The sequence below is a fragment of the Pelecanus crispus genome, chromosome 2, assembly GCF_030463565.1.
Source record: "Pelecanus crispus isolate bPelCri1 chromosome 2, bPelCri1.pri, whole genome shotgun sequence".
Taxonomy (NCBI): Eukaryota; Metazoa; Chordata; class Aves; order Pelecaniformes; family Pelecanidae; genus Pelecanus; species Pelecanus crispus.
The window spans coordinates 116,445,969-116,461,773 of NC_134644.1; the positions used below are offsets into that span (position 1 = coordinate 116,445,969).

Sequence of the window (15,805 nt, forward strand, 5' to 3'; positions counted from 1 at the left end):
AGCTATTCTGACTACGGGGCAGCTTTGTACTTTCCTGAACTATTTTTTTCTTTTGTCAGAATGATTAAATATTTCAGATATACAGAGGGACTAAGAAATTCAGTCCAAAAATGCTTTGATTCTACTGAGACTCACCCATAAGCATAGTTTTAAGGATATAATTAATCCTATTGAATGCAACAAGACTTTGGAATTCAATGGGACTGCTCATACGCTCAAAAGATCAGTAATGTTTGCAACCTTTTGGATGTCTGGAGCCTGAATGAAGGTCCTTCCCTTAAAGCAAATGGAGACCCTGCTCTTTGCTCATTGTATAGCCCTGCTCCAAACGTGATATTCAGAACTACGGTCCAACAACATGCAACGCTGCATGGCATGTTGCAGATACAGAGGTGGATTTTTATTCTGGGGAGTGATCACACCTGTGTCATTCTACACAAATGTAATGATATTGCTATTAAGAGCAACCTGTAAAGAGATTTTTCTAAAATCCAGCAGCTTTAGATACAGATCGTTAGCCCTCTCTCGTATGTTCCAAGTAGCATACTTAACAGAGGATATAATAAATGTAATAAATAACACTTTACATAATAGCGGTTCTGCCAGCACCTGGCCTATGGGAACCGTCAGCGTACAGTGGGAGACCAGCACTGACAGGATCCTCTGCAACCTCCATCAAGCCACCAGGAACAAGCCAGGCACCACCTTTACCTCCTAGCCTGGCACATTACATTTTAAATACTTCTCCTCAATACAACGTGGATGAATTTAAAGAAACCTACAAGGACACTGGAACAAAGCCACAAGCTAGCTCACTTTCTAGGCAGCGCCTGCTACCTCTCTGGTAACTGCCATGGATAGTATCACCTGCCACACCAACCCAAAGGCTGGTCTGTAAGCTGAAGGGGCCCCAGGCCACACACTGCTTTATACAGCAAGACCGGCACATCAACTTGTTCAAACAACTGGGAAAACTAATACTATGCCCAGTTCATAATTTGCTGCCATTAATGCTAACTTATCCTCTGAGAAGAATGACCATACGAGTGCTACCAGGCATCTTCAATTACGCATGCAGAATTTGTTTTCCAACATAACTGGTTTTCTTCAGCAGTTCACCTCAAAATGTTTTCCGTTCTGGCAAGGAATACAACATCATGCAACACCCATGTCCTGCCTAATTACAGCAGGAGAATAAAAAAAGGACCAGAAAAGTGAATTAAGCTATAGGAACTCACTCCTTTACACCCCTACCCTACCTGTATTCTTTTAAAAAGTGTTTTTAAGGTAAAATTAATTTGTATTGAGAATTTGAATGACTATGGTCTTTACCTTTAAATGTGACAGAAGAGAAAGGTGTCTGGAGGTAGAACACAGGAGAACAGCATGGGTGACCCAGCTAGACTTTTCTGTATTTACTGCTTCAAACACAACTACACTGGTTATCACCAGAAGTCTGGTAATAAGCTGTCTACAATTAAAATTGTGTGTAGATACCATATAGACGCCAAATGTCAAGGACATGCCCATGCATAACACTGAAAATACAACTCAATACGACGAGGGATTGGAAGTAAAGTTTTACAAAGGAGCCAGTGCATCATAGCATCATAATTACCAATGGTATAAAACAAAACATGACCTGCAATTGTTAAGGAATGGAATGCAAGATATAATGAGAAACCAATGGATTAATATTAATAAAAAAATATTGTAAAACCACAGCCAACTGAGAAAATTAATTATGACATGACATGAAATACAGATAGAACATTTTAAAGGAAACAAAATGCATTTCACATAAACCCACGACCAACCATTTTTAGGCAGTGCATAAATTAATTACTCTACTCTTTCTCTATAATTGCTAACAAAACCATTTACCTAGATTAGCTCCAAACCCTCTTTAAGATGGCAAGATGTGTTTTTTATTCTAACTTTCCCCAGAATACACATTCAAGTGATCAGGACTGCCCCAGCTAGCCACACAGCATGTTTAGAGTTATATACATACGCACACATCTGTATCAGCGTTGAAGAGCTTTGTTCCGTTATTTACATCATCTACTGAGCATCTGAAGAAACATCTCTGAATCCAGCAGTATGAGGAAAATTGTGGAAGGAGCAATTTAGATAGAAATATATCAAAATTGAAGCCATGAAAGAAGGAAAGGTTTGCTTATTTATACTACAAAGAAATTCCATCTGGTTAGGCTGTGGGTTTTTTCCTTGTAGAAATTAAACAGGAAATTAATCTCTCCGCCTCCCCCCTTATAAAGCAAGGCATTTTTCATTTATGATGCCAGAAGACTGATATCTGTGGATTTGCCTGCCATCAGTTGTTAATCAGCCTCATAGCGTTTATAGGTAGAAGGATATCTCCTGACAGATACAAAAAACAGATTTAGAACCAAAGCTGAAAATTATATAAAGACAGATATATAGATACACATTTTATCACCCCGGAGTACATTTCCAAAAATAAACTAGTCAAATGGATATCTTCCTAAAGCAGCTGATTGCATAAGCATAATTACACTAAACACAAGTACCTGCACTATCTCTCTGCATGTTATAAATAGTTCAAAGTTACATTACACAGTCTTATTCTAAAATGCTATTGTTCTAAGTTCATGCATCCTCTCAACAATCTCCTCAAAAAAGGCCCCCCCAGCCCTCACTGCTAGCCCAAGTACTATTTTCCTGATGTTGCTATATAACATCTTAGAACCCAAATACATTATTTCCCCCTTGTAACCCACGTTGATTATCAAAAGAAAAAACTATTCTAGCAGTCAAGAAAGTTGCTTTACCATATCATTCTCTCTAGATTACAATGATACAGTATCACTTTTTAAGCAATTCTGATTATTTCTCTATTAATTTCCAGGATCCCTCTGCTTGCTTATAGTTTTAATTTTGTACCTCAAGAACTTTTTGTCATCTTGGAACATCGACTGACAGAGGTGCATATTTCAGGATGCAATTTATGAGAAATGCTGGGACAAGATCCTCTTCAGAAACGTTAAGCTGAGACTGCTGATCAGGATATTGAGTTGGACCCAAGGGTCCAAAAAAAAAACCTCCTGCCAAGTAGCAGCCAAGGGCAGAGCTACCTGCAAGATGCACACTGAGGCAAAAGGCTGTTCCGCCCCCCCCGCCCCCCGTCTTGCTTTTTGACATAAAATCCCATTTACTGAATTTGTGCAAAAAGGGCTGAATTTCATTTTATCAACAAGTAGAGAGTGAGCACAAAAAGCACTTCCGGGAGGAAGGACATGAATTGGCAATGCCAGCCATGAACACACAGTGCTGCTGATCAGTGCCAAGGTGCCACTCAGACAATCTAAATGCCACTGTAGATACCACAATAGATATATTTTCTTCATTAAGTCATTCTATCCATCAGAGAGATGCAGCTGCCTGACACAAATTCTAATTATTCTGCCATTGAAAGGTTAAAACCACGAACCCCAAGGAGGAAGCCCTTGTGTCAGCAAGAGCAGTTTTGTTGTATGACACAAGCATGACAATGCTGTGGGAGGGGACCCTTTGTATGACATTTTGCTGACAGCAAAGGCTTTGCTTAGAAATTGAGGGTACAGATGAGCTATAGTTTGTACTGATGCTGATGACAATCCAGATAATATCACCTCCTTGGCTCCACTTCTGGACGTTGGTTATGACATTGTATGCACAGTATGCAATTCTTCTAATATGTGGTATATAATGATGAACGTAACAGTATTTATTAAAAGTAAACCAGCTGATATTGCTTAAAGCTACGGAAATAACAGGCTACACATTTCTGAGAAAATGCAAAGGAGAAACAAACAAACAAAAGACAATCCATACTAGCAGAAAAACATCTGTATGCTTTACTCAATATATAGTACACAAAATAAGCATCTTTCTGCTTCCTGTTGGGTATTTGTGACAAAGCTTATTCGATATTTAATCCTATCGGGGCAGACTTCTTTTTACTCTGCATCTAGCTTCTGGAACAGGTGTCTACCCATGTTTCAGATGCTGGAGGAATTAAGTAAATACGCAGCTATGAGCTGATTCTACTCCCAGTAAAATCAATGGAGCAACCTCACCTTCTTCCCTAGAATAGAATCAAGCACACTTTGCAATTTACTTTTAAAATTCAGCAACGTGTGTGGAAGTTGCTATATACGTCACATTTGCAGAATAAGTAAGAGAGGCTTTCCCAATGCACTAAGAAACAGAAGATATTCTTAAAATCCACTACCATTATTTCAAATAATAAGAGTTGAGAATAATGCTGCAAGATGTATCACGCAGCTAGAAATGAAGACAGAAAGAGATAAATATCAAAGAAAGGATGGTTTGGATAAGGAAGAGGAAATGCTGAACTAGAACTTATGAAACTCACATTACAGAAAAAAAAAAGACACCCACAGGATAGGTATGTAACCATGGATAAGAGAAAATTATAACTGAGACATTATCTTCATGGTGAACCACAGAAATACAGCGAATTACCACCGACATCCACTGAAATTTAGATCAGCCAGCTCAATTACGGATAGCTGTATATCTGCTATGTCAAGGCTTCAGCATCTGAGCCCAGTATTTTAGAAACCTGCCTGAATTTAAGCTTTTTCTTTCTGCACAGGCACCCAGACTCGTTAGGTTAATGGCAGGCTGGGTGTGTCCAGACGGGCTGCAATCGCACCTGTAGTCAGTGTCAAAAGATTCAAAGAGCCTGAAAAGGAGCTGGTAAAAAGAAGAAATCCAGAAAAAAAACTTCTGAAATACATACATCAGAGAAAAGTTAAGACTCCTGTGTAGCAGCTTCTTTACAAGAGACTGTGGAACAAGAAAATTACAGCTATTACGAGCTGATTACAAATATTACGTCCTTGAAAAGGTTTTGCAACTATATATAATAATGCAAGCTTTGATCTCCTTGTATTTAATTTACTACATAATTAAAACAGTCCTGTAAGCCAAAGTTAATTTAAGCAGTCATATGTTAACCCAGCATAATTTTCAAGAAATCTTCTTCCTTTTCAATTACTTTGCCATATGTTAATACGATAGCTTTTAATAGATTTTTTTGTTTACATACATGTCATAACTGACCTGCTGAAAGATTAGATTTTTGTAACAGCCCAGTAAAGGAGCATCTGTTCCAAGTTTCCCTGTAGACAGCAGATTCACAGCAACTATTACTCTTTTCAACTTGTGATTTTTTTTGCATCACTAGGAGCTCAGTGCAATTATTCCCTACGTGTGCCATCTCTGGTCTATGCTTCATTCAGTAAAAACTGTTTTATAGATGCCTTAGTGGTGAGCTGAGCTGTAGAAGCTATAATTTGTGAGTTGGATGTGACGTACAGCTTGGCTTCATGATGCCTGGCAGGCACACCGTTTTATTTATTTTGCATATTACTGATAACACTGAGGTGTGTGTCTGAAAAGCCGACACCGCATCCAGCGAGCAGAAGATTCCCCACCCGTGCTGCCTGCTTTGGTTTCCTCCCAGGGCTGGGACAGGAAACGCGGTGGCTGTAACACACGTAACTCCGCAGCCCTTCGTAAACAGCGCTGGCACTGCAAAGGCTCCTTTGGCCACAAACACGTAGGTGATTACTAACTTCTGTTAAGTGGTGGCAGATTTGCCAAGAATAAACAGCAAGTTATTTGTTACAGAAAACAGACCATTGTTTGCCAGCATCGGCGACATCACAATTAGTGCTTGCTCTCCAAATTCTGTTTTTCTGAGGCCTAAAACCACCGCAAAATTTCTAGCTGAAGACAAACTCCTTTCCTGTGATTTGTAGTTATTTCAAATCAAAACGTTTACAGCTAACTTGTTTGCTGAAGATACAACAGATACTGGTAGGAGCCATTCTAGCAAAACGAGACATGAGAGTGTGTTGCAGTTTGCATTTTAAAGGCATTTTTTTCCCCATGGTATTTGAGATGGGAAAGATGATGGGTACTGGAATAAGGAGGCAGTGTATCTGTGCAAGGGAATGGTGTGACAAGGTGCAAGCAGCCGACATGCAGGTGTTTATTCAGAGATATTCACCGCCATATCTTCTTCTTGTATCTACGATAAGGCAGCACAAGACACTTGGATTCTCAACTCAAGCAGTGACTGCCGATTCTGAGTTCAGCTGGACACTCCCTTGATTTGGCTACAGGCATTTGAAATTTATTTATTACCAACAGAAAGGCTGTTGGTTTTTTCTTTCTATATAAAGTGATAATTTCTATAAACTACATCACATATTTTTGCTATCTTTTCTAAGAGAATGTTGAACACAGAAAGGGATTCTGGCACAAAAAAATGAAAACACTTTCTTTAAAAAAAAGAGGCTAATGTCTGAATAGTTTACAAGCACTCGGTTCAAGGTCCCCATCTTTAGCATTACCGAATGAGCTAAGATGTGCATATAACAATCCTTAACAATTTACTGCTGCTACTCTTTTTTCTTAGCTTTTTCTACTTCCAACATCATATTCTATGTTTTTTTTTCCTGGCTGCAACTTGCCTAAAATATATTGGCTGAACAAAAATGTATCGCCAGTGGGTCAGGCCAGGTTAACAGCTCCTCTTTGACATCGAAGTCTATTAAACCTAGAATTTCAGGAGGATTCACAGAGTCCTTCCCTGCACCTATGCAGGACTTGTGCCACATTTGACATGCCTAAGAGTCACCCATATCATTTTTCTTTCCAAACCCCGGTGCTGGCTTGAGCAATTCTTCCCCCAGCGCAGGGGAAAAACCCAGTCAGGAGCGGCGGGGAGGTAACGAGAGGGACTCCCTGCGCTCAAGAGTCCCTTTGTGCCAGTGCTGACACAACTGGCACTGATGTTTGCATTTGTCTTTATCTGCCTATTGTGTATTAATCTCATCTAACCCTTTTTTGCATAGGCTGATATTGTAGAGAAATCATATTATTCAGCTTTCTCAGGCTGACATCCTTTTTCCCCAAGTCACTTGTTCACAGCTATTTGCATTTCCTGTAAAAGCAGCAAACACTCTTCTGTTCCCCAGGCTCCTGAAAGAGAAACCCCAACAAATTCAAATCCTATAGTTCATTAAAATTCAGGCACCTGCAGGACCGACAGAGGATGTATCACCTGGATACACGGTTTTCAGGAAGAAGGGAAGCAGTTTTTTTTTTTTTTTAAACTATCAATTGAAATGAAAATTTTCGACACCTTTTTTAACCTTCAGAAAGGTTGCATCTCAACTGCTTGAGTAACAATAAACTGATGCTATTGACTGACTGTAAGCTTTCATGCCATGGACTTGGCAAGTGATTTTAAGTAATAGACAGTCTTGAAATTACTGAGTTAAAATGTATTTGTGCCTTCAAAAGCACGCAGACACATGGAAACCAAAGCAAATGTAAATAAAAGTTAATCTTTGAAAGATTCAGTGAGTATTTACTCAGGTTAATGTACAATTACTGAGGACAGATACATTCCATGCAAAAAATCCACAAAATAATAAAAATACTAATTATGAATGGAAAATTTCGGAGTTGAACATGCCAATCCAATTCATGTGTAAGAATAAAGTACTAGCTCATATTGCTCTTCTCCTTGCTGAAAAGCAACACCTCACAGGCTGTGAAGCAGTGCTTTCACAGCAAGGACGCACGCAGTGCCTCTGCAGACAGCTGCATCTGCTTTTCCTATGCTTATGTATCGAGACAACAATTACACTTGGTAAGAGATAGAAAAAAAATTAAGGATTTCTAAATAAAATGCCTAATGGTAAGGACTGCATCAAGCAAGACAATGGGACACCAGGAAACACGGAATTCTTATTATGCTCCCATGTTTGCAAAATAGGAAAATCTCCTAAGAAACGCAGTTGGTAAGTCGGTGCATTTGCTTCTCGCATGAGGCTTTGATTTGGGTTTTTTAGGTACCTGAAGCTTGTTTTTTGACAGCGCCCTTGTTTTGTTTACAGCACATTGCTGGGATACTCCCTTTGATTCAGCCTGACACACGTGACGCTCTGCCAGCTTCTGTTCTGCAGCGCTGCTGCTGCTGCTGCTGCCGCTGCTGCTGCTGCTGCGCTAAAAATAGCTTCCGCTTGCTTTGGCTCCACATCCAATTTATGGAAACTCACAGAAAAGAAGGCCCCTGTTAGTGGGTGAGCGACGTACGGTTTTGCAGCCTGTGCTCTTAATCTCACTTGGCCTCCTGAAATGCATCGCTGAAAATTTGAAGTTTAAGCCTGCAGTTAATGGCAGTGAGGGGGGAAGAAGGTATCGCTTAATAAGCTTCATTTATTTTTAAGGTGGTTTAATAGTAACTTAACTGAAAATGTAGAACAGTCAGACTACACTATGTAAAAACGCCTAGAATTTAGCACAGAAATTTATAAAGGGCTACTAGTGCCCACACGTGTTTAGGGAAAGTGTCTTAAGGATTTTCTTAATTATTTTACAAATGACAGTAAAATTGCAAACCTCCTGTTTGCTATAACAGCATTCAGATGTTCTATAGAAACTTCATTGTGCCATAAAAGTCATCATATAAGTACGTCCTTCAAGAAACGCTGATTTTACCACCTTTGCCACAAAACCTGCCTCTGTGTGAAACAGAATTTTGCATGCATACTTCAACACAAATCTGACTTTCTCTGAAAAAGTAACATTTTATGTTAAAATTCAAATGCCAAAGTAAGTTCAAGTAAGGGGTTGTTTTTCTTTCTACAAAAAAAGGTTTTTTAATTTTCTAAAGTGGAATTTTCCAGATATTTGTTTGTAGCACCATGTCTAGGAGTGTCACCAGCTACGCTGGAGCTAGTTTTTAAGTGAAAACTGAATTGGAAACAAGGATGGTGTAAGTCTGGTATCTGTATTAATGCACTTTTTTTTTAACGGCTTAAATCTGCGAAGACAGGAACACTGAAGTAATTAATAAAATTTCCAAAACTGAAAAGGAAGGCCTGTTTTGCTTTAAAAGATTTTAGGGCAAGTAATGAACATGACAAGGAAATTGGGATTCAGATTTTATTTCAGATACGAACTTCTAAGTTAAGGAAACTTCAGATGGCAATCAGCAGCTTAAGCAGAGAGAGATTTCAAGGCTTTAATCTTGTAAAAAACAGCAAATAAACTGGCTGGCTTTGTCCAGAAAGGCTCCCTGCATAAATTTAGCAGTCTGTTTGCAAGCTATCAATTTAAGGATTGGTATCTAAACTGTTATCCAAGTAGGGACATTACTTAGCAACTACCACGGCTAAAAAGGAATTTTCATAAGTCTCAAGAGAGGTTATGATTTATTGACCAAAAAACTCCAACAAAATCCTGAAACCAGTTTAGGCTGGCTACAGTTAGCTGCTTATGAGTTACATGACCATGTGTAATGGTCACAGTGAGTCTATATAAACCTATTTACGCAAAAAAATACTGTGTTGCATTACCGTTAAAAGACCTTTAATTGAACAGACAATTATGAACTTCAATACGTCTTTTAGGCAAACCCTTTTCTTACATCCCACCATGGGGGAAAAAAAAGGACAAACAAAACGCTGTCGCATGCATACACATTCAGAAAAAATTAATATAAAATGGTAGAGTCTAAGAGAAGAATGAAAAATAGCAGCTCTGCAGCAGAGTTTTTGTATGTAACTGTGTGTGATGGAGAGGGAGAGGAAGGGAGCGAGGAAACGGTATGATTTAATACTCGCAGGAGTGTCATCTTCCTTTCTACCTTAACTGTTCGATTCTTCTATTTTCAAGGAGTCCAAACCAGAGCTTTAAAAGCCTCTTTCTGTATCTGGGGCATATAAACATGAAATTCTGTTTACATTCTTAATTATAAACACGTATTGAAAATCCCCGGTCTATCTCCAAGCCCAAATCAGTTTGATAGCATTCAAATCAATGTTTACAGTCTGGCACTTGTTGCCTTCGCAGCCTTAGCTCTGCGCCTCCATGCTGCTGATACAAGCGTGAAGCATAAAGTCCCGCAGCCTGGCACTGTAATTGCTAGAAAGCAAAAGAGAGATGGGGCGTAGATCTAAGGTCTTAAGCTTAGGAGAGGAGAGAGAGCAGAGGCAGCCATCCCTTTAAACATCTCACACCCTGCTCTGTTCATCTCTCCTATCAGCGCTAGGATAACAGCATGGGAATACAAAGCTTGGCCCTGCCTTAATATAATTCGGAACGTTACATAAGTGCTTGATAAACAAAGCAGGCAGCTAGAAATGAGATAACCTAGCCATGTGTATATTCAGCTGACTACTTATTTAGATTCCCAGCTAGTATGCTGTGACTGCGATAAAGGGAAAGAAAATGGCTGTAAATACCAGCCTCTAACGGCATTCTTGGTTCTTTTAGGATGCCTCAGTTTTTAACACCATGTGCAGGATAAACATGTCAACATTTTAAATACGCCAGATTACATTTTTTAATTTCCTTTTTTCCTCCCTTGCTTCGGCAGAGTAAAATGGCTGGCAATACAGGAAGCGTTTCAAAACCATTTCCCTACCTACCCATAGTTACAAAGGATAGGTCACATCTTTAACATGCATCTTTAAAAACATACTATAAACTAAACGATACTTCTCACCTTCGCAAAGTTAATTCCAGACAATAATTAGGATGGAAGTTGCCAGACACATTACCTACATGCCCCACTGCACAAAAATACATGTCCAATGTCATGAAAGATCCCAGAAAAAAACCTCAGACACAACCTTTAATGTATACTTTTCCTGGCCAGGTGAGAAACATTTAAAACGGTGTTAATGGTATCTGTTGTCTTATTGCTGAATGAAAATAAAAGCGTGAGGCTGTGAAAATAAAAGCATGAAAGCAAACTGCCCCAGCTTCACACTGATAAGCAATTATCTAACATAGTATGTTTCTAGACAATTAAAAACCTCCTTTTAAAAAGGTTTATAAATACTTTAAAACGAAAACATACTGCTCCAGAACAGCAGCTAGAAAAGCCAAGGAAAGGAAAGAATGCATGGGAAGCACCGATAAAAAACCCCTGAACAAAATGAAACAAACCAAGAACCCTAAATGAGAGTTTAAACATAAGCTACACTTCTAGAAACGTTATCTTAGCTGTACTAAAAATATACATCAAAATGCCCACTACTGCTATCTGAAGCTCCCTTCTGTTGGGCCCTCTTCCGTTAGAGCAAACAAAGTCGTAGTAATAGCTAGGTTTCCTCCAACTTCCCTGTGAACAAGATCCGCTGGTGGGTATAAGCGGTCAACCACTGTCACCAGTTCTACAAACTTCCACGTTTCTCTAATCCTATTCATTGTCTTGCCTTATTATATTTCTAAGTGGTTTAACAGCACATGCCAGTATTTTTCATAACTCCTTAGAGGGGCGGCTGTTACGTCTCACCCTTCACCATCTCAGGTCAGACAGGAGGCATTGTCCAAAAGTTACACATTTCTTGCAAAGTCCAGAAGAAAAAGACAATCTTTTATATTCAGTATGATTGGATTTGTACTTTCTCAAATATTGCAAGTTTCTGGAACCACAAACAATTTTTGGCTGCCCTACACTAGAAAAAGGGAAGCAAGTTCTTCCAGCTGCCACATGAAGCAGTGTTTCTCATGAAGACAAGTTTTCAGGGATTTTTTTTTTTTTAGGAAAAATTTCCCTAACTGATGGAAGGAAATTGCTTGCCACGAGATCTGTCTTGTAGCTACAAAACACTCCCTGTGGCCATCTGGTCATCTGCTGCAGCGTTTGGGTTGACGAAGCAAAGGGATACAGAGACATATTCCACCACCTCCGTCCTTTGGGGCCAGAGAGAGGCTTTATCAACCGCAATTCTACGCCTTGGCTTATCTCAGGCTCAAGTATGGGGAGAAACAAGAGACCAAATCTCTCTATGCATGCAATTTTAGAGGCTTGCCATGGGTCATCTAATCACCCGCACCAGGATGGTTGAGGAAGGAGTTTCTGAAGTGGTTTGAAGTTTCCTCAGCTGAGAGAATGTTGTTTTTTACTCTAAGTTTGGGATTGAGTGGCAGGGTCCAGTTCTGCCAGAGGACCAGGGACCCCTCCTCACAACTAAAACGTCTGGCAGCAGCTACGACTATCACTTCGAATGTGGTCAAGACACTGGCTGCAACAGCAGATGCGCCAGGCAGGTCTGAGGACTTGCATTTCTGTGCGAGGTGCAGGGACATCTGAAGTCCCCTCCCAAGTTCACACGTAAGCAGTAAAATCAAAGCAAGTCAATGCAGCATGCACGGTGTAGTGTACCACGCTGTAAGATTAAAAATAAGACATGGCACACTTGTAAATTACACTGATGTTGGCTGGTGCAACTCTGTGCAACATGCAATCAGTATTTCCCTTAAAGAGCTGCTGTGTAATTCAAATATATTACCATTTGTGCTATACCTTTTAGCCCTCAGAATTTATTCTAGAGTTACCTTTGAATTTCCAGAAATGTGTCTGTTTAGGAGGACTAGCCGCCACACATGCACAGGTCAACCAGTACATGGGCAGTGCCTCCTAATAACAGCTGGAAAATCCACAGTAAAAATAGCAAGGACGGTTGAAAATCTGGTGACAACTCTGGGAACTGCGCAAACACAAACCTTAAATACAGACATGATTTATGCTGGGACTACTCACTGCGTGACAAAGAAAACAGTATAAGCTTCACCAGTGGAAAACAAGTTTACGTTAAGAGTTGTTATCATTATTTATTGCTTTCTTTCCCAGTTCTATCACATCACAAATAAAATATGTAGATCTTTTTCTAGCAGTTTTCAACTACCCACCAAAGCAGCTGGAAGAAAATACTTTTAAGACAATGAAATATTATACGGCAGTGAACCCCTAAGCTGTTTGTGTTCTTACACCATAGTGGATTCCCCTATAAAAATCAAAGCCACTCAAAAGAGATTTTTAAAAGGTCAGCTCAAGCAACGGACCTAACTAAAAAAAAAAAAAAACAAACAAGACGACTGAGCCAGCTTAAAGAAAGGTTATTTCTGAGCTACAAAACGAAGAAAGTAATTTGTGCTTTAATGACAGGCTTTTCAATGCTTATGAAAAGACCTTCTTCTTTCTGAAAGTCCTCTCTTCCCCTCTAACTGCAAGGCGATTCTGCTGCACCATCTGCAGTACATGGGGCAAACAGCCGGACGCAGAGAGTGGCTGCACTGGCTGCATGAAGAGAGATTGCAAGGGGGCTGCTCCACTTCTAAGAATACAAGAAGTCCCCACCACATTTTATGGGTGGGGGAGATTACTGAGTACGTTTCTTCAAGGCCTTGTCTGCGCTAGAATGAGCCTTTCTGGAAAACCCTCTTAGGAAGAGGCCTTGTGTCAATGCAGCCATACTGATTAAGGGCATGACTCTTCTCACGCTCCTCTTCTGATAAAACTTCAGAGAAAAAGCCAAGCCTTTCTGTAAGGCACAGTCCGTCCAGGCCTATTGCTTAGCATGCCTAAAATGGACAGATGGCAGATGAAACTGTAATATAATTCAATCAGCAGGAAAAATAGCATATATAATCTTAGCAGTCAGTCCTACAGAAAGGACGCTCCATTCAAACACTGCCTATCTGCACTGTATTTATTAAAATAAGAGATGCCTTCCTGTATCTATTCTAAATGCAATAACCACAGATTATACAGGGTTATCCATTTCAGGGACAGAGTATTGCATCTAACAATTCAGAACCCTGAATGGTCACTTTCTCCCTAGGCTGCTGGATCACTGGAAATCCACGGCAAACAGCCCCTGCATGAACTCTTCTAGGAGATGCGGTGGTTATACTGCTCTGTGGCCTTCACGGATGCTTCTGAAATGCAGCCTGAACTAGCTACTGGGTAGCCTTTTGAAGACAATATTCTTTTGTGAGTTAAACACACCTGGGTACTTTCTTACCATCTAGCTTGGCTCCTCTCAAGCATCCTCCATGGAAGATGCTCTTTCTATTAAGAGGAGCAAAGGCTCCTAACTTTGGTTGTCTCTATCATGTTCGTTTTACATAGTGTAAAGCAAACAACCCTCAAAGTCATTACTGGAAAACATCTACATAAATATCTACATTGTCCCTGACAGTCCTATAAGCATTAACATTAGTCATAGACTTACCCTGTTTGAAAGCTCTTTGGTGTATGTATTTCACAATGAACAACTCAGATTTTGTCTACACTTGGCACACAGTAAAAACACATTGCCTACTGAACACAGTTTTACTGTTAGTATAGATAGGGAAAATGGTACTTAATGATGTTTGAATTGGTCACAGTTTACACAGTGGTCCTTATGCACATTAAAGACAAACTGTTGGCTAGCTGTTTTCCAATGTGATGTATTTTCCCAGTGTGGACAGAGTTGAGCTGGTTAGGGAAAAATGGTCCTCAATCATTTTCTCATTTTTCCCCTCCTGTTTAGGGGATCTGGCAACAACCTGTGCATCACAGATTAGGTAAGCTAGTTATGCTGCTTGTGTCCTTCATTGTAATGTAAATATTTTTCTAAAGACTTGAAAACATCTGCAATATTAAAGAAAATTTTAAAAATATTTAAATTATAAAGTGGAACTAAAAGATTTTGTCTGCATTTATTTTACTTTCACTGAATCTGATTATTAGGATTCATATCCCAGTTCTTACAAACTTGTAATTTGGTCTCATCTAAAGCTGTAGTAAGATGGAGTGGAGTTCATTTGATCTGCTGTACAAAGAGAATTGAGAAGGACCAGACCTGTATCTGTACCGCACCAAACACTTTCCAGGAAGTAATGAAGCTGTACTGATACTTTCTAGACAGAATAATGATGTCTTTGGCAAAGAGCAGCACTAACAATTATTTCACAGCAATCAGAAAGACAAACCAATACCTATGACTGCATTGTACTGAAAAGGCCTGTGACTCCTCCACAATAACCTTTAATATCAAACAGAGTAACAGCTTTTACAAGGTCTTAAGGAAGGCACTAGCCTTTTTTTTTCCACACACAGGTAAACTGAAAGACATGGATGAAGTACCCCAAGGCCAAACCAGGTAATGCTTTCGCGGGTAAAGCTACATCTCAAAGCTCTTTTTCCCGATCTAGTTTGTCCTTTCGCTTCCCCTGTGTAAATAAGGAAGACAAAAGTCATAAGAAGCTGAAATAATGCATAACAGATACCAAAAATCAGCATGATACATGATTACAGCTTGCTGCGAGCAGCTCACAAATTGAGGAGAATTCAAACAATAGCACATGTTCTGTGATTTGGACATTGAGAATTCCCTTGACTCCTATTCATACGAACAAGCTATTGAGAAATACTGATGTTTGGGCAATAAAAAAACACACCAAGAGAACACTGATTTCCCAATACAACTGCCATTGTAGTTTTCCTAGCTGTAAACTGATTCCCCCCTCCAACCCCACTGCTGATTTGCCACAGCTTCTTTAACCAGTGCTGACAACAGGCCGTTCACATCATGTGCGTTGTATCGCACAGTTTCAGACTGGTCCTTAGAAAGGCATCTAACTGTATCTCAAACTACCAAATACAACTACATATACAAACTACCAAAATACAAAGCAACACACCATGATTTCCGAAAGAGAGTTGGGGGGGGGGGGGGGGGGGGGGGGGGGGCGCAGGGAAGAGGAGGAATGCTTTCAATTTATTCCCACTCATCAAATAGAACAGAATATTAGAAATAGAATAGCCAAAAGATCCCCAAACCTGTATAATTTCACTAAACTGGCTTACTAACAAGCCCGCTGTAAAACCGACAATCAAATAAGATTAGTGAAAGGACAGCTTCCGTACTGTTCTATCTTACTGTAATCAGAC

General features: G+C 39.7%; 1 protein-coding gene across 5 annotated transcripts in view; it reads right to left on the bottom strand.

Annotated features, from left to right (window-relative positions):
- The window catches only part of GNAL (G protein subunit alpha L), a 202,704-nt gene that overhangs the window by 28,796 nt on the left and 158,103 nt on the right, over positions 1-15,805 (bottom strand). Inside the window, exon 1 of one of the 5 annotated variants that reach the window (XM_075728273.1) lies at positions 2,926-3,035. The exons of 3 other annotated variants lie outside the window; for them this stretch is intronic. In XM_075728273.1, coding sequence (XP_075584388.1) covers positions 2,926-2,972 — 47 coding nt within the window. In that variant the 5' untranslated portion in view covers positions 2,973-3,035. Of the gene's footprint in view, positions 1-2,018; positions 2,034-2,925; positions 3,036-15,805 lie in introns of those variants that run through there. One more of the 5 variants, XM_075728274.1, reaches the window with a different exon arrangement.